Source organism: Colobus angolensis, unplaced genomic scaffold, assembly GCF_000951035.1.
Source record: "Colobus angolensis palliatus isolate OR3802 unplaced genomic scaffold, Cang.pa_1.0 Scaffold115, whole genome shotgun sequence".
Classification (NCBI taxonomy): Eukaryota; Metazoa; Chordata; class Mammalia; order Primates; family Cercopithecidae; genus Colobus; species Colobus angolensis.
This window is the reverse complement of record NW_012112586.1, coordinates 865,146-883,638: the sequence shown is the minus strand read 5'-3', so window position 1 is coordinate 883,638 and position 18,493 is coordinate 865,146. Positions and strand designations below refer to the sequence as shown.

At 62.5% G+C, this 18,493-nt stretch overlaps 1 protein-coding gene across 1 annotated transcript in view; it reads left to right on the top strand.

The window, feature by feature from the left end:
- Nucleotides 1-18,493, top strand: part of FBRSL1 (fibrosin-like 1) — a gene marked incomplete at both ends in the record, with an annotated part of 97,681 nt that continues 79,188 nt past the window's right edge. Inside the window, 2 exons of the mRNA XM_011961359.1 lie at nucleotides 1-87; nucleotides 17,125-17,322. Of these exons, the coding sequence (XP_011816749.1) occupies nucleotides 1-87; nucleotides 17,125-17,322 (285 nt within the window). The remainder of the gene's footprint in view (nucleotides 88-17,124; nucleotides 17,323-18,493) is intronic.

The window sequence follows — 18,493 nt, the reverse complement described above, 5'->3', positions numbered from 1 at the left end:
CGCCGCCGCCGCGAGTCCAGCTCCCAGGAGGAGGAGGTCATCGACGGCTTCGCCATCGCCAGCTTCAGCACCCTGGAGGCCCTAGAGGTAGGTGGACGGGCGCGGCTTCGCCCGCGTCGGGGCGAGAACGGGGCCTGGAGTTGACGCGTTGGGCGGTCCTGGGACCCCTGGACTTGCGACCGCCCGCGCCGTGGGCACCCCTGAGGGAAGCCCCGGCCACTCGGTCCCCGTTCCAGGGACCCTGGGTGCTGACCGCTCTCCCAGACCGTCGCATCTGGAAGACCCAGCAGCGTTGGGTGGGTTTAGAGACGTTTTGAGTTTCAGAGGCAAAGAAATCCACGCTTAGAAATCGAGGGCTGTCTGACAGCACCGTCGACCTTTTATCAGTTGTGTTTCTGTTGCCAACGTATGGCTCTGCTTGGTTCAGGACGTGCCAGGGAGCAGTACTGGATCTTAGGGAGGTGGAGATAAAATGGATACTCCGCGGGCCATCCCGTTCCCCCCTCCCTTCGAGGGCTCTGCTGAGAAGGGGAGAAGGAGGGTTAATCCCAAGACCCCTCTTGGTGACCGTTGCTTGCTGCATGGTTAATAGGTTGGCAAAAAATATTGCTTGTCTGGCTGATGGACAATATTTGCTGAGCAAATACTGCCCCTCTTGCGTGAATCCAGCTGAGCAGCGAAGGAAACTAAATGCTGTCCCAGAGCTGGGGCGGGCACTGTCTCCCCAGGACTGGCATGGGCAGGAATGCTAGCCAGGTGCCCTCCACCAGGGCAGAAACCCCCTCAGCGAGGTGTGTCTCCTGTGGCACTTAGTTTGGGGGACTCTCATCTGCTGGACTTTGACTCCCAGAATCACCCTATTTCCAACCCCTCTCACTTTTCCAGGGGCTTGGGAGCCCATGGCCTGAGATCCCCCTGTCTCGGAAGCTGAGCTTTGGGAAAAGGGGAGATGGCTACTGCAGGCCCCTGAGGCAGCAAGTCCTCCTCTTCAAGTTCTCATCCAAACTCTCCAAACTGGAGAGCCTTGGGTCAGGGCTGGTGGCCAGGGAAGTGGCCCCAGAACAGGTGCCACTTCATGTCCCGAGTGCACGGGCAGAGCTGGGGCTTCGTGTCCCGAGTGCACGGGCAGAGCTGGGGCTCCTGTGGGCCCAGGATGCAGGGGTGGTGCTAGGCCCATCACAGAGCCTGGCCATCCTCTGTCATGCACACTGGATGACTCCAGGGCTGGCACACGCCATGCTCTGTGCTGGGACGGGATGGCCCTGGGGCTGCCTTCTGCCCTCTCAGTGGTGATAATGACATGGACTGCATGTGTACTGAGCACGTACTGCAAGCCAGGCCCTGCACTCGCTCGGCTCCTGCACTGCAGCTGAGACCGTGACGATGCCCACCTTCCAGAGCTGTTGCTGCCCTCCCGCACCTCCTGGGTCCCTAACCGCGGCCTCCTTGCTGCTCCAAGCGGGTCAGCCCTTGTACCCTGCCGTTCTCTGCCTGCTTGATGTTTGGTGCCTTTGTGTCTCTGCAAAAATGTCATCTCGGACTCCTCTGAAGTGGTGCCCCCCATCCCCGTCAGTGTTGTCCACCTTCTTCCTGTCATCCGCGCTCTGCGAAGCTGTTTTAGGATGTCTTTGCTCTCCATTTTTGTCTCCCACGAGAACTTGTAAACTGAAGGAGAGCAGACACTGTCCTGTGTGTCTCCTATGGGGTCTGGTGCTGGGAAGAGCTTGGCGTGTAGAAAGTGCCCAGGAGACCCAGGGCCAATCCGAGGCCCATGTGCTTTGCCCGCAGTGGCTCTGTCTGTCCACCTGCTCCAGCAGGGTCACGTGCCGCTGCCTGCAGGCTGTGGGTTCAGTGGGTTTTGGTGACTTCAGCTTGGACCAGCGGCCCCCCAGGTCATAGTGAGACAAGTCTGCTTCTGCATGGCATTAACACAGCCACGGCACCCCAGGGTGGTTTCATGTCCCTTCCTCTGCCCTTTGGAGCCTGCCTGGGAAAGTACGGGGCTTCTGCACGAGTCATAAGCTCATGATCGTCCCACACGTGTCTCTTGGTTGACCACATTTTTTGTCAAAGTGTAGTGGTTTTTCCCCAAAGTTCAGATAAATCATGATCATATCAATAGTAATGACTGATTAAGTAAACATGCTCTCCACCAGGCAGTGTTCTGAGCTGCCCTTCACAGGCATCAACTCGTTTACTCCTGGAGGAGCAGCCTGTCCTCGGCTCAGCCTCCTTCTCTCACAGTCTCTGTCCCCACCCACGTCTTGGGGGATCTTCCTCGTCTGGGATGCTGGAGGATGGGACGCTCAGGAGTTGGAGGAAGCCCTTATAACCCCAGAGGCTGGCTCCTGCCCGCGGGACACTGCAGTGACGGAAACAACCAAACACAAGTGTAGACTTGCCGGGGAGGCGTAGCCTGCCTGCGGGAGTCCTGTTACCTCCCCCCAGACCCCACATGTGCTGGGACCGACTCCCAGCCCCGGCCCCTGGGGCAGGCCCTCCACTCACAACCCCTTCTGCCCCCAGGCAGACCACCCTCCCCGCTTATCTCAACAGGGCCCCCTCGCCCTATTCCTGGGGCAGGTCTCTGTACCTCTTTTGTGCCCCATGCAGGTCCCTGCCCCTTTTCTGTGCCCTGGATGGGACACACAGGTCGTTCTGTGCCCGAGGCAGGTCCCCACACCCGTTCTGTGCCCTGGGAAAGCCTCCGCCCCCTTTCTGTACCCTGGGTGGGACACACAGGCCATTCTGTGCCCGGGGCAGGCCCCCATCACCTGCACATTTATATGTGCTCCTGTAGCGGAGGAGGGGTCCCCCCTTGTCCTGTCCCTGTGTCTGTATATGCTGTGAACACAGCAGGCACTCCCTAAATGTTGGCGGTGGTGGTTGTGGGCTGAGGAGGGCCAGGGTCTGGCCTGGCTCAGGGTGTGCCTGCAGCCCTGGAGACAGCATTAATGATTAACCGAGGATGGAGGGGGGAGCTCTGTGGCAGGGCTGAGGACCTGCAGAGGGGCGTGCTGGACTGGGTGTGCTGGGGTGGGTGGGGCGGTATGGCTGACCTGAGCCAGCCTTCTTGATTTTCTACTCTCAAACCAGGGGCAGTGGTTTGTGGGGACAGGAGGCCTGAGGAAGCCCTGCTGGCCTCTCCCCTGCTCTTGCTCTGACCGGGGACTCTGGGTGCTTGGGAATATGGCTCTTGCTGTCCCTTTTGTTTCCTGTGACGACTCTGTCCCCTGGTTGTACTGACCAGAGGACACAGGAAGCCCTTGAAGCAGTGCTGTGACCGTACGTGCCCGGTCAGTGCTGCTGTTCTCTGCCTGGGCTCCTCCCAAGAAGGCTGGGGTCTGAGAGGTGTATCCAGGGCTGCCGTCAGACCACGTCTTCCCAGATAGTCAGACGCCGTCTTCCCAGATAGCAAAGGCCATCCTTATCTGGCCTCAGGCCACAGAACAGGTTGTGCCGGTCCCTATATCTCCCGGGAGATAGGCGAGGCCCGCTTAGCCCAGTGGGCTGCACCGCCCATTCCCGCATGCTGGCCACACAACCCCAGCGACACTGGCCACGGTTCTCTGGGCTGGGCCTGGGCCACAGGGAGGTGGCAGAGTGCCCGGGAGTACATTGGCCACCAGCTCCAGGTGGACACCACCATTCTGGTTTGGTGTCTGTGATTTTTTTGTTGATTTGTATTTTTCAAACAACAAATCACTTTCACCTGGTGACTTTCACCTGGTTTGCACATCAAGCTCCGTAAGAACGTGTGTGCTGAAGCTTGAGCTGTTCCCTGACTGGCACACGGGCCACTCAAAAGGTCCACGTGTGTCCCAGGAATAAAGGCGGAAGGAAAGCACCCAGCATCCCAGCTTGGTGGCCAGCGGCCTCCTCTTACGCCTGTGCTTCCACATTCTCTGCTCAGCATAAACCACAGGACATCACCCAATACGCTGCTGAACCTGCCCTGCACAGACGGTTGTGCTTAAGAAACCCCAGGCTACTGACTGTGTGCGGCCCCGGCCTCCCAGAGTTGTCCATGGGCGAGCTGTGACCCCTGCTGAAGATGGCCCAGAACCCTGGGGGGCTTAGGGTGTGAGCCTGGAGCCAGTGGGCCTTGGCCAAGGGGAGGGTACAGGTTTTTGGACACAGCCCATGGTGGGGAATGTGACAGTGTGAGGGACTGGCCCAGACACCTTCCTGCCCTGCCCTGCTTCCTGGAGGCTGAGCCAGGTGGTCTTTCTGCGAACCCCTAGTGGGCCTGGTGGGCTTCACAGAGTGGCCAGGGTTCCAGGAGCAAGGGCCCAGGCATAGAATCTGGGCTGGCTCTTGGCTGCTTGGGGCTGGAAGTGTGACCTGGCCATGTCGGGGCTGGGCCCGGCCCGCTGAGCACTGCACGTGGGGCCTGACAGTGTCACTTGGACCTCCGGGCACCGCTGAGACCACACTGTTGGTGGTGCCAGTGGGGGCTGAGTTTGTGCCGGGGGCGCTGTGAGTCCATGCCTGGCTCAACTCTCAGACAGGTGGGGGTGAGGGCTGAGACCGCAGACATTTGGGCTCAGTGAGGAGAGGGAGAGGGCAGGCTTCGGCCCAGGGAACTCCTTGTGGCTGCTTCCTGGTCTCCAGGTGGGGAAACTGAGGCCCAGCGAGAGGAAGTGCTTTACGCACAGCCATGGGGCAGGAGTGGGGGGCTGCCTGGAAACTGTGTGGATTCCTCTTCCTCCCAGAGTCCCACAGCGGTGGGCAGGGGGCTGCTCCCTCAGGGGAGGTGGATGCAGGGGCCATGAAAGCAGTCACTGGCCCCTGGGTCCACGTGGGTGCCCGCCACCTGTCCAGGCCCTGTCTGGGGGCCAGCAGCTCCTCAGGCCCTGTTATGGCTGGGGCAGGGCCTGCACCTGGCCGCTTTGGCTCTGGGAAGGGTTCCGCGTCCTCTGCCTGTGGCTCTGCCCCTCGCGGGCCCCTGCCTGGTGGTTTGCTGGCCTCGGGGTCAAGGCTGTTACAGTAGGACGGTCCCCAGCCCTCTTCCGCATCCCCTCCTGCCTGGCTACTTGGCCCTGTCACTTCTTGGCTCAGGTTTCCAAGGCCTTCCCATCCTTGCTGTGGCTACGCCGCGTGCCTGTGCGTCCACACATGCTGCGCACCTTCGCGCTCGGAGTCTCCCAGGGGTCCCTGTGACTCACCGCACAGTCCTCCAGCAGGGAGCCAGACCCACACCAGACCCGGGCTGGCCCCACCCACTCTTTCCCCGACTAGACTCTCGTGCCCCAGCTGCCCCAGCTGTCCTTACGCGAGGTCTGTCCCCAGACGTCCCCCATCTCCCGCCTTTGTGGGATTGCTTTTCTAGAGAAAGAGAAGTGCCCAGAACTAGCCCTGCTGTCTGTGGGTGGCAGTTTTAAGGCTCCTGATGGTCGTGAGGGCCTGTTCCCTGCCGAGGGGCCCGTGTTGGATATTCACCCAGGCTTGTGTTTTTGTCACTCTGGAAGCCTCGTTTCGCTGTGTTTTCTGGCTGTTGTTGCTGTTTGTTTAAGAAAGCTTCTTCCCACCTGGCATCTCTACCTGGGCATTTTGTTGGATTCTCTCATCAGCACGGACAGTTTCTAGGGGACTCTTGGGGGGTTCCCATAGGCCCTGCTGGCATCTGTACATGGCTGTGACATTGCTGCTTCCCCGCGTCTGCACTGCGGGACTCCTCGCGCCTTACTGCGTTTGTGTGTCCGGAGCGTGAGGATTGGTGTTGCTGTTTGTGGGTATCTGTGTCCCTCCCTCCTTCCCTGTTTCCCGGCCTTCTGATGGGCGCCGTGTGTTGTGTGGGATGCGTCTCTGGTCCAGCATCAGGTAGGCGTGGCCTTGCTCACCCAGCTTGTGCGGCCTCCCTGCGCTTCCTTCCCAGGCCCCATGGCATCCATGCTGCTGCTGTCGGTCTGTCCTTGAACTCCGGACGTGGCCCTGGCGTCTCCTGTGTTGGTGGAGTCTCATTTCGGGTTGCTTTGCCGGTGGTTCGGAGTTCTGCCGCCCTGTTTCTGGTAGAGTTAGTCTGGTAGTGTTACTTCCGCTGGTTCTGCATTTTGGTTGGGAACTTTTCATCTTTTTCTGTAACAACAAAATTGCATAAGAATTAACTGCTTTCTCAGCACCTGGACGGAACACTTGGGTCCCAGTACTCCAGCCCATTTAATGGTGACCAGTTAGAGACCCCAAGTCAACATGGTTTGGGGTGGGGACACGGGTAACGAGGGAGGGGCCACGGGACCACCTCATTAGAAGTGGAGGCTGGGGGAGAGGAGCCCGGGGTGCCCTGGCCAGGTCAGGAGGGCCTTCTAAGCAGGAGGACCACAGATCTGGGCCAGGGTCCCGGGGCGGACCCAGCCTGGCTGCTCTGAGTCGGAGGCAGCCACAGAAGGAGCCCAGCCCACCTGAGTCCCCAGGAGCCCCCTGAGTCCTGCAGGAGGAGCCCAGCCCACCTGAGTCTCTAGGAGTCTGAGTGACCCCTGTGTCCCAGGCTGTCCTCTCCCTCCGGGCTCCCCCTCCATACTCCCCTACCCAGATGGCACCAGGACCCCCTCTGGCCTCAGCTCCTGCATATTTCAGGAACCCACAGGCGTGACCACCCTTAAGGCCTCCTGCCCCTGTCAAGATGAGCTCAGTGGGTGGCTCCAGGCTAGAATCCAGGCTCTGGGCCTCGGGACCCCTGGGGCGCCACCTCACCCCTGCTGAGGCAGTCCCGGGCTGGGGATCTAACCCTTCTCAGTGGCCCAGAGTCAGGCCCTGACTCCCCCTGTGTGGCCCATGACAAAGCCATTTGTCCCTAAACAAGGGTCAGCATCTCAGCAGCCCCCAGGTCTCTGAGGGAGGACCAGGGCTTGTGGCGTGCGATGTGTGTGTTCGTGCCATGCATGTGCCTCCCCCAGAAACCCCTCGGGCCTGATGTCCTCCCCGGCCCCACCCCAGGAGCATGTGGCATCTAGAGTGGTCGTGTGGCAGCAGCTGGGAGGCCCGTCGCTGAGCCTGGCCTGCACTCTCTGGGAGAGCTGGCCCACAGGGCCTCTGAGGAGGGTGCCTGCTGTTTCTTGGGAACCTGGGGAGGTGGCCGGTGGGGAGAGCTGGCCGTCCACATCTGTCAAGCCCCACAACTGCGTGACCCCTGTGTGGGTGTGGGTCCATCTCTGGGCCCCGCACTCACAGTGAGGCCTGTGCGGGAGTGCACAGGGCCGGGGGCTGTGTCAGGATGTGACAGCAGTCAGAGTGTTCCAGTGGGGAGGCCTGCAGGACCCACAGGCCCCCAGCCACCCTCGCAGAGGCGCCACAGCAGCCACCTGCCTGTCAGACACCTTCTGGCCAATCTCTGGAGGTCCCGGCTGGAGGCTGAGCTACAGGCTGTCCAGGACTGCAGCAGAGTGGATCTGTGGCTGCCCACCCCTCCCGGCCCCTAGCCCTCCACTCTCATCCTTTTCCAGACTCTCCAGAGAAATGAAGAGGATGGGCCATCCCCACACACATGTCCTGGTCTGCCCCTACCAACCTCATGTGGGGATGTGGGTCGTGGAAGTCTGGGGTCTCCTGCTCTACAGCCTGGAACGTCCAGATCCCCTGGGAGCTGTGGGAGGTGCCGGGGCCCCTCGAGGCGCTACTGCACAGGGCCCCCCATCCTGGTCAGCAGGGTGGCCCTAGGTGGGACTTGGCTGTGCCCCTCCCTGGGTGGGCCTTGCAGAGCTGGGTGGGGCTGTGCTTGGATGGGCACCGACCTGTTCTGGGGGAGGGAGGCTGGAAGCTGAAGAGCCATCAGGTGTTGGTGTCCCTGTGGGCCAGGACAGCTGGAGGTGCAGGTGCGGCTACCCTGTGTGATGGATGGAAACTGAGGCTTAGCCATGGTACTCACCCCACTGTGGGCTGGGCAGAGAGGCCGATAACCCCAGCCAGGTCCCGTGGCCACCTGCCCGTGCTCCCGTCTGCTCAGCGGGCTTCCTCTGCCCTCACCACGGCAGGCTGGGCCGCTTCTGCCTGTGTATGTGACCAAGGGTACCTGCCACCTCTGCTGTCCCCCGGCACAGTGCTCTGTAAGGCCTCCAGGAGCCTGGGTGGCCAAACTGGTCCCTGGGACTGGTGGGCCTCTGCCCAGGTCTTGCTGCTGCACAGTGGAGCCTCCAGGGCCAGCCTGGCAGGGTGGTGCTGGGCAGCAGTGGTGCTGGGCCTCTGGGAAAGGCCAGGTGAGCTGCTGGCCAGCAGGGAAGGAGTCTGAGCTTCCTGCTTTCCCTGACGGACTCTATAAGCATTTATTGAGCCCTGGCTGTGTGCCAGGCCCTGGGCCAGCCCCCAAGATACACCCACAGGCCCCGTTGCCACTGAGTATTGGGATGGCAGTAAAGAGGCTGTCGTTGGAGGCTAGGAGTCACAGAGGAGACCGTGAGGGCTTCTGGGGAAGAGTGCAGGTGTGAGGGGCAGCACCGAGGAAGGAGTGCAGGCTGTGAGGGGCAGCACTGTGGCGTGGCGGTTCCTGAGATCCCGTCAGGAAGGGCACGTGTGCCAGGTGGTACTGGTTTGGGGTGCCGGTGACAGGCTGTCTGGAGACGGCTGGGGCCTGTGGCTGGGGGACTGCAAGGCTGGGGGTGGGGCACTGCGCAGTACCTCAACTCCGTGAGATCGGGCCCTTTGAGGACTCAGGGCAAGTGGGGCAGTTGGTTCCACGCACCTGTAGAGACGACAGGCATCCTGAGGAGTGTGAGGGACAGAACGGCCACCGAGCCCCAGCTCTCTTGGCGCAGCAGAGCTGTGTTGATCTGGTTTGTGTAGAAAGCTGGCCTGTGGGGTGGATGGGGTTCCCCAGAGCTGTGCTGGCATCAGAGAGGAGGCTGGGTGGGCTGCTGGGCCCTCTGCATCCCAGACAGGCATTGAAGTCTCCACGCCCGCCTTCCCAGCCCACGTGTGTACCATGTGCGTGCACCCAGGACCCTCTGGCCAGAATCCATGGTGTCTGGCTCAGGAGGCACAGGCACTGCCCTTTGGACTCTGCAGCAGCCGTCAAGCATCTGGGGCTGGGAGCCGCACGCTGTGACCCTGCCCCACTGAGGCCAGAGGGGCGCCTGCCCAGTCTGTGGCCACTACCTTCCATCTGTTGAGAACTTGGTCCTGGCTGGGCGGCTGTAGGTAGCAGAACAGCTGAGTGTGTCCCAGGGTTACGCGCAGCCCCACCACCAAGCCTTGCTACTGAGCGGTCCTGACAGTAACGGAAAGGGCAGCAGTGCCCCGGCTCCAGGCCCAGGCACAGCTCCAGGACTTTGTGTGCGTCACGTCACGCCCACTCCCCTCAGCAGCCCCCACGGCAGGTGCTGTGCTGTCCCCATGCTACAGATGAGGAACCCGAGGCACAGCCATGCAGTCACTTCCCACGTCTACACTGCTGGCGAGTGGCTGAGCAGGATCAGAACTCAGGCATGGGCTGGAGGCTGGGGCTCCCCATCTCTGGCCTGGGCCCATGGGGCCGGCCTCTCTGCTCCCTGTCCTTTGTCCCCCAGAGGGCCAGCTGGTCCTGCTGTGTATCCAGACCTGCTGTGTGTCCAGACCAGCCTCCAGGGAGTCCTGGCCCTGTCGCTGTCACCTGTCCTGGTGCCTCCACCCACCCGGTCTACAGTTTTCTAAATCCGACATCGTCCAACTGCTGCCCTGCCTGGAAGCCCAGAGCCCTGCAGACTCCGTCTAGCCCGGGGCAGCCTGTTGACACTCTTACAGGGAGTCCAGGCCCTGTAGACTCTGTCCAGCCTGGAACAGCCTGTTTGTGCCCTTACAGGGAGCCCAGGCCCTGCCACAACCCCACCCTCACTAACCTGTCCTGCTGTGGCATCCCCCACAGCCCTTGGCCCCTGCCCCAGTTGCTGCTGCTCGTACCACAGCAGGCCTCTGGCTGTCCTCGGCCAGACCCTAATCCCATGCCCCACTACACCCTGTCCTGTGGCCGGCATGGCTGCGTGCCTCTCCCCAGGGACCGTGTGGCTGAGAGCTGGCTGGGGAAGGAGCCCAAGGGGCCTGCAGCGACTGCCTAGGGAGGGGGACCCTGATGTGGACCAGGCCCCCAACGTGGACTGGACTGGGTGGGGGCTACATTGGTCCCCCTGTGACTCTCCTCCCCGAGGCCCTGAGGTCAGAAGTGGGTCAGCCTCTCAGTCCTGTTCATTCTTGGGGCTCAGCCCCTACCAGCCCCCAGCCCTGGGGGTCGTGAGTTCTGTGGGTGCAGCTGGACTGGAATCCCGGGATAAAGGTGGGACCGAGCGGCGGCTGCCCCTGTGGTCCTCGTACCCCAGGCCTGTGGCTTTAGCGACACCTGGCTGGTATGGGCCCGGGCCGCCCCCCCCATGGCTGAGGAAGAGGCTCTGTGTGTCCCAGGCTGCTGCGTGGGATCGCCTGTGGCAGCTGTCAGCAGGGGTGAGTGGCTGGGGGAGGGGCTCCCAGGGCCAGGAGCCTCAGAGACCAGTGTGGGCTGACAAAGCCCAGCCCTGGTGGTTGGTGCGCTAGATGCCGTTGCTGCTGTCGTGAGTTCACAGGGGCCAGAGTGAGCCACGGAAATGAAGCCTGAGCCTGCCTGAGCCGGCTCGGGGGCCCAAGGCCTTGGACAGGAGTGAGAGAGGCTTCTGTGAGCAAATGCACGGCCCATTCCTGTGCAGGGGCCAGTGAGGGGAGGGGCCGGGACAGGGGTCTCTGGAGAGGTGGGGGCCCCAGCAGTGGATTCCTCATCATCCTAGCAGCGCTGGCCACACAGCAGGGCCCAGCATGTAGGACGGCCCTGGAGCAGGACACCCAGGCCGGTGACTCCTCCCCTTCCTTCGGCTGGCTGCCCAGACCTCAGCTCACAGGGTCCTGCCCTGCATCCCCTCTTTGGCGACAGCCTCACCTCCCCGGTGTCTCCATCTCCTGGCTGCTTTCTGTTGTCTTCATCTAAATCTAAATCCAAAAGACCTCCCTTTCTTTTTATTGTTTTTATTGTGAGGAAGTCCGTGTGTACAGAGAGTGCGCGGACGGGATGTATGTTCATTTTGAAGAGTTGACCTCCCGGGTCTGAGTGACACGTGCCTCTCAGTGTGCTGTGACTGCCATCCTGATGTGTCCTCATGCCCCAACCTGTGGCAGCCCCCAGGTCCTTAGGGACAGAGGGGTCAGCTGACTGCTTTCCCCCACTGCCAGCATTGGTGTGGGCTGTCCCTCCGGGGGGCCCTTCTAGAGTCCTTGGCAGACCCCACTGGTGGCCAGGGCAGGCTCCAGCCCTTCGTCACCTCCCTCCTGGCAAACTGCCACCCTGGGCCATCTCCCTGGTGCTGCTTCAGCCCTCCACGCCCGGCTCTCCATGCCTGGCCCTCATGGCCGCCCAGAGGAATCCTGCGGAAGGCCTTTGGTTTGAAGGGCGAGGCTGCGGGCCACAGCCAGGTGTGATCCGTGGCCTTCCAGTAAATTGGAGCTAGAGGGAGGAACGCATCAGTGAGGCTCCGAGTTCACAGCAGGACTGACCTCCAGGCGTGGCGCCTGACAGTGGCCTCCTGGGCGGGCCGGTCAGAGGGTGACTGGGCAACCTCATTCACTCTCCAGGCTCAGCCCCTATCAGACGGTTCTCCAGGCGTGGCTGGACTGGAACCCTGGGATAAAACCAGGGCCAAGCAGTGGCTCCACTGTGGTCCTCACACCAGTCTGCCCCTCACACCATCCCTCACCTCCCTGCTTCAGGCCTCACACCCACTATCCCCGTGCACAGAATGGGCCGTGCATTTGCTCATGGCAGCCCTTCTTACTCCTGTCCAAAGCCTTGGGCCCCGAGCGGAAGGCAGGCTCAGGCTTCATTTCCGTGGCCCACTCTGGCCCTGTGAACTCACGACAGCAGTGAGGGCACCTAGCGCACCAACCACAGGGGCTGGGCTTTGTCAGCCCACCCTGGTCTCTGAGGCTCCTGGCCCTGGACCAGAGGACCCCTCCTGTCCTCTCCCGCTTCTGTCCCCACCCCCTCCTGTCCACTTGCCGTGCACCCTGCATTCACACCTGTCCGGGCACCACTCCATCTCAGGCAGCACTGCTGTTCTCCCTGGCACCGTCACCAATGGCCTGAGTCTCCGACTTATCTCCAGGTAGCTCTCTCTTCCTGGCCCACACAGGGCTAGGCCACAGCCTCCACAGCTCCCAAGGAGTGGGGTGCAGCAGTAACGGCCAAGCTGGGCCTCACAGCGCCCCACCTCCCACCCCACCCCCCCGGGAGCCCTGACCCTGCCGCCCTGCCCCTAGAGTGCAACCACGTGCCCTCACTGGATGTTCAGGAATCTCAGCCGGCCCTGAGAGGCAGCAGCCACCATGCTTGTGGCAGTCCTGCAGGGGCAGCCCAGTTGCCAGCTGCTGGTCCCTTGCTAGGCGAGAGCCGCAAGCCCGCAGGACCACATCCTGGAGGCCATGGGAGCAGCTGGGCACAACCTGGAGGCTTCTGGAACAACTGAGGTGTCAGTGAGGCTTGCCGGAGCAGTCCCCGTGGGTACTCAATGTGGAGGTCCCCGTGAGAAAAAAACGGCCAAGGTGACATTGGACATGGGACACCCTAGGCAGCGGGGAGACGTGGGGGCTGTCGCCCACTGGGTGGGTGTGAGCCAAGGGAGAGAGAGGTCATGGTGGGAAAGGGTCCCATTCCCACCTTTGCAGCTGGAGGGGTAATAGACCCAGTCCCCACACGGGGCTGTGGGTGGGGCTCCCTGTAGGGTCTCCTGTGTTGGCTTCTGTTCAGCTTTTGACCCCAAGGCAGAGGAGCTGGTGGGGCACAGGCCATCACAGGACCCGGGTATGGGAGGCAGCTGTGCCCGCTGGGCGCTGAGCGGACACTCAGGTGCTCTGCAGGGAGAGCTGTGGAGTTTGCACCCAGACTGAACACAGTTGAGAGGCAGAGGCTCTGGGCTTTGGGCCTGAGCTCTTGGAATGACAGAGACAGACCTGACGAAGGTGTGAGCCAACAAGGTTCTGGGAGCCAAGCAGCTACATCCTTCCTCAGCCTCCTGCCCCCAGTGGAGAGCAGCTTCCGTCCCATCCAAGACGATCCCTGGGGGTTCCAGGCCTGGCTTTGCCTGGGGGAATGTGGTCATCACTCTGGGTGGGAAGCAGAGGGGCCTGCCAGGGAGGTGAGGTCTTGGGTAGGCGGTTCTCCAGAGCCTCCTGCCTGGTGACAAGGAGGGGAGAGGCCCCTGCTGTGGTTTCAGGAGCAGGGCGTGGCCACCTGGCTGCAGGGGGTAGGCCAAGCCTGGGTGGGAACAGACAGCCCCGTCCCCAAGAGGGGGCAGTAGGGCTCTGTGTGTGCTGGGGTAGAATTATTTTATCTCTGTCTGGTTCATTGTAGTGTAGTTAGGAATGTTGATGGTGCTGTACAGTAATGACATTAAGAGAGCCAAAAGCAGTCACGTAGAATTGCTGCAGGAGAATCTGTCTAGCAGTGTCACAGAAGCCTGTGCTCAGCCCTGGTGGTCCTTCTGGGAGGGGAGCAGGGAGGTCTGGGGCCCTAGTCACTACTGGGGGTGCTGGAGCCACTGCAGGGTAGTGGCCTTGCGCAGGGAGGGCCCCCACCGCGCTTTCCTGGAGGGCCCCTGTGTGTGCAGATGTGGTGCCACGTGTGCTGACCCCAGTGTGCACTGCAGACCTGTGGGGCCAAGGGTTCAAGGCCTCCACTGCCTCAGCCTAGCAGGGATTCCTGCAGCTGGGACAGTGGCCTGAGGCGGCCCTGGCTGGCACCCCAGAGCTGGGCTGGGTGGTGGGTGGTGCTGGGGACACAGCTCCTGAAGCCTTTCCAGGCCTCTCTTGTCTGTGTCTTCATTCCACACTGGGGTGGTCACTGCGGCCAGCACGTGGGGTCCTGTGTGTGTGGATTAGATAAGCGAGGCCCAGGCCTGGCGCGGTGGTGGCTCACACCTGTCATTCCAGCACTCTGGGAGGCCGAGGCAGGCGGATCACCTGAGGACAGGAGATCGACACCAGCCTGGCCACTTGGTGAAATCCTGTCTCTACTAAAAACACAAAAAAATTAGCTACGCATGGTGACCTGTAATGCCAGCTACTCAGGAGGCTGAGGCAGGAGAATTGCTTGAACCTGGGTGGCGGAGGTTGCAGTGAGCCGAGATTGTGCCACTGCATTGCAGCCTGGGCGACACAGTGAGACCCTGTCTCAAAAACAAACAAACAAAAAGATAAGCAGGGCCTGACCCACCACTTAGCAGAGCGCCTGGCACGGCCCTTGCTGCGGTGAGCACGACGAAGTGGGTGAGCGCGGCCGCTGCGGGTCTCGCTGGCTCGGTGCAGGGTCCCCACCCAGCGCTCACGTCAGTTCCTGGCGCGAACCTTCTGGGCCCTTTTCTTCCGTGGAACCCAGGTACCTTGGTGTGGTGGTTGGCGCCACCCATGGGGGTGGGGCCGTTGCCCAGTTTACAAATGAGGACCCTGGGGCTACCCAGGGCACGCGCTGTCGCTCAGTCCCTGGGGACTGCCCCGCATCTGGCCTGGACTCCTGTCCCGGCCCCACCCCCACCCGTGGTCTGCCCCAAGGGGGACTCGGTCCTCACAGGAGTGGGGGTGGCCACGCTGCTGCCTGTCATGGTGGCCCTGGACGGGACGCTGTATGGTCGTGACTGAGCCACTGGGCAGAGTGGGGTGTCAGGTGCAGCGGTGGGGCTGGCAAGGGCCCCTGCCTGGGCCTCCTTGGTCATGCCTCTCTCAGCAGCTGCGCAGGGTGGTGCTGTGGCATTGCTGTGGGGCTTCTGAAACCTGTCAGGCGCAGCCCACGGGGCCAGCCTCACCCTGGAAAGCCCCGGAGTGGCCAGGAGAGGGGCCAGCCGCATGGCTATCCCAGGCCTGGGTACCTTTCCCACTGTCTTAGGGTATAGCAGGCCAAGCGCTGGCTCGCACCTCAAGAGTGGAGTCCTGGGACAGCCCTCCCAGAGCTTCCTGGGAACGGCCTCTGTTCTCTGCAGTGAGCGTAGCTGCCGCGCTGGCTGGGGGTTGTGGGCACAGGGGCTGTGTCCGGAGCCGGAGACATCGGAGGCCTCTCCTGCCCGGTGTGGGCACCCACCCCTGTGCTGTGTGTGCTCTAGAATGTTCACTCAGCAGTGCTTGTGAGCCCTGCCTGGGGCTGAGCAGGGGGCAGGACAGATGGACGTTCTGGTGGGGGTCAAACGGGACAGGAGACTAACTGCCTTGTGCTTGGTGTGACTGGGGCCGGGGCAGGGAGGGAGCTGGAGGGTGGGTCTATGGACGGGAGGAGGGGCCGGCAGAAATCTTTATATTTTTTTGAAAGCAAAGTAACACTAAAGCAGGTTTACAGAAAGTGTGGTAAATATAAATAATTTGCCCTTGACACATGCATCCTTCTGGCCAGCTGTGAACACTGGCGATGGAGGGAGGTGTGGAGCGGGCCTGGGGGAGCATCTGTGCCCTGAGGGCACCACTCGGTTGTGCCTCCTCGCATCTGCCCTTCGCCTGTCTCCTCTGACTCTTCGCCCATTAGAAAGACAAAGCCCAGCTCAGCGGGGCCTGCATGGCAGGCTGCCCTTGCAGGGTTCATAGTTACTGTGAAAGGTAACACCTTGATTTGTTCCTACTTTTGATCAGCACTGTGAACAGCCGTTCTCTCGCTGCAGCCTTTGTTTTGTCCAGGCTTAGACCTTCAGAGCTCAGTGGGACTGGGAACCGTTTCTGCAATGTTAGCAGATTGGATCCACAGCTGCCTGGGACGGGCAGCCCTGACAGATCCTGGGTGGATGAGCAGGAACTCTCGAGACCACGGGCTCTCGGGCTTGAACAGGCAGCTCACAGCAGGGCTCTGGGCCTTGAGTGGTGGCGCTGCGGAGAGCACATGGCAGGAGCTGGGTCTTGGGGAGGCAAGGTGGCTTCCTAGAGCCGGAAACAGCAGAGTTGGAGTGACAGGATCAGCCCTCATGGGCAGGGGGCCCGGAAACGCTGCTGGGCCTCTCAGGGCCTCCAGCTTAGACTGGTGAGGGTGGCGCTTGTGTCATGGGGAGGGCTTCCAGCCGGGGAGGGCGTGGCCGGCAACACCATGGCGCTCTCTCTGTCGTCTGTCCTTACTGGAGGGACAGCCAAGGTCCTTCTCCCCAGGGACACCATGGCTCTGTGTGGGGGCGGGTCCTCCCCAGGGACGCCGTGGCCCTCCGTGGGGGCGGGTCCTCCTCAGTGACTTCCCAGGTCTTTGGCAGCAGCTCTGAGGTGGGTCCCATCCTGGGCTTCACTGCTGCTGTTTTTCTCACAGCCGTGCTCTCCCTGAGAGGGTTCTGTCCTGTCGTGGATGCTTGTCGCTGGCCGCTGGCTCCTCTGATCCTAGACTTAATGCACCGTGTGTGTCTACGCCAGCCCTAGTGCTAGGAGCCGAGCCAGCATACAGAAGGTGCTTACTAGTGGTTTACTGAGTGTGGAGTTGGGGACCCCAGAACCTGGGGCTGCCCAGTGTCCACCGGCAGGGCGGGAGCTGGAGTGTCTTGGGGCTGTCCACAGGCTAGTTGGTTCTCTGAAGGAGTTGAGATGGGACGAGAGGGACCAGGGGAAGCCAGCAGGTTTACAGGGGACCTGGGGGTGTCCCCAGGATCTGATAGCCCAACGGTGAGCCCTGGGAAGCATCTCTGTCCCAAATCCACAGACCCGTCTGGGAGCACTGGCCAGACCCCCTCAGGCCCTCTGGAATACAGTGTCACCTGGGGAAGCACTTCTGTGGGCTGTCGCCTGGGGGAGCACTTCTTGTGGGGCCTGGGTGTGCCCTGGAGAGGCTCCTGTGGTCCCTGGCCCGCACTGCAGGGCACTCGCTCAATGTTGAAAGACAGCCGTGGTCTCAGCAGGGCTCAGAGGGGGCAGTCCTGGGCAGCCCTGGGCTGGCCTCCTGTGAAACTTACTGGAGGTTCCCTGCTGGGCTAAGCTTTTTTATCTGGCCCCTTTGCTGGCTGAGCCCTGGGAAACTCCCATCCCCCGTCCCACTTCAGCATCTCACCTGCCGTCTTCCTTCCCCTCAGAGATGCCCTTCCCAAGTCTGGAGGCTCCTTCCCCTGAGAGCTGCTGAGGTGGGTGCTGTCCCAGGTGCTGTCCTGGGCCCAAGGGCCTGGGGTCCCGCCAATTAACTGGCGTTTCCCTGTCTCCCTGCAGAAGGATATGGCCCTGAAGCCACATGAGCGGAAGGAGAAGTGGGAGCGTCGCCTCATCAAGAAGCCCCGGGAGTCAGAAACCTGCCCCCCTGCGGAGCCGAGTGAGAACAGGCGGCCCCTGGAGGCAGGCAGCCCCGGGCAGGACCTCGAGCCCGCCTGCGATGGGGCGAGGAAGGTCCCACTGCAACCCTCCAAGCAGGTGAGCAGGTCCCTCCCCGACCGGGAGCTCTGCGTCGGGTCAGTGCTCACCGCCCCGGGGCCACGCCAGCACCTGGACACCACCCCATGTGGCCCCCGGGCCTGCCTGGCAGCGCGTCCATCGTTGTCAGGCTTGGGGTGCAGGACACGTGGACAGGGCTGGGCTGAGCAGAGGCAGAAGCCCGCTGGGTCACGGAGGGGCCGTGACGTGCCTAGGGCCACAGCAGAAGAGGTGCCTATCTGGGGCAGCAAGGCGTGCGTGCCGGGCTGGGGCGCCAAACTGATAGGCCGGCCCCGTTTCCCTGCCGTGTCCATCAGGCTCCGCCGACTACAGGTGTCCAGCGTGTCTATAAGGGGGGGTCCAGGCTCATTGCCGAGGGCTGTCCTGTCCACACGCAGCACCATCTGCTCACATGTGCAGCGTGGGGAGGGGAACGCTTGGTCCCGGCAGTGGCTGCAGGCACGTGACTGTGGTCAGTGGTCAGGTGCGTGGCCCAGCTGGGAACAGGGCTCTGCCTGCCCTGCCCAGGGGCCTCCTGCCCAGGAGGGGCTGTCAGAGCAGGTGGGGGCTTCCCTAGCGCGTGGGGCTCTGTCCTGGGTGTGGCTCAGCCTGCAGCTGCTTCCTCTGCAGGGGGTCCACTGGTGTGCGCCTTCCTTCCAGGGTGGGGCTCTGCGCGGTGTCCTCGGCTCCCCTCGGCCCCCTTGGGAATTGGGCTGCTGGAGAAGGACAGCATGCCTCCTGGGCCCGGGCTGGACGGGGGTTCTGCGGGCGGTGACACCTGCCCAGGTGGACACATGCTCTTTCTTCCATGCAGGTGTGCTCCCCAGAAGGGGGGCCGCTCCCAGCCAACCACTGGGACCAGAACGGCCCGGCCCAGCGCCAGCAACAGCTCCAGCCCAGCCAGCCCAGCCAGCCCCAGGGGTCCCTCCCAGCCCCGTCGGCACTCCCGGACCCCGGGCAGCCCTGCCAGCCCTCCCAGCGGCCACTCCTGGGTCAGCGCAGCTGGCCCCAGCGGTCACTTCTGGGCCTGAAACAGCCCTGCCAGCCCCGGCGGTCACTTCTGGGCCCCGGTCAGCCCTGCCGGCCCCAGCGGCTCCTTCCAGCCCCAGATCAGCTCTGCCAGCCCCAGCGGTCATGCCTGGCCCAGCCCTGCCGGCCTCATTGGGCACTC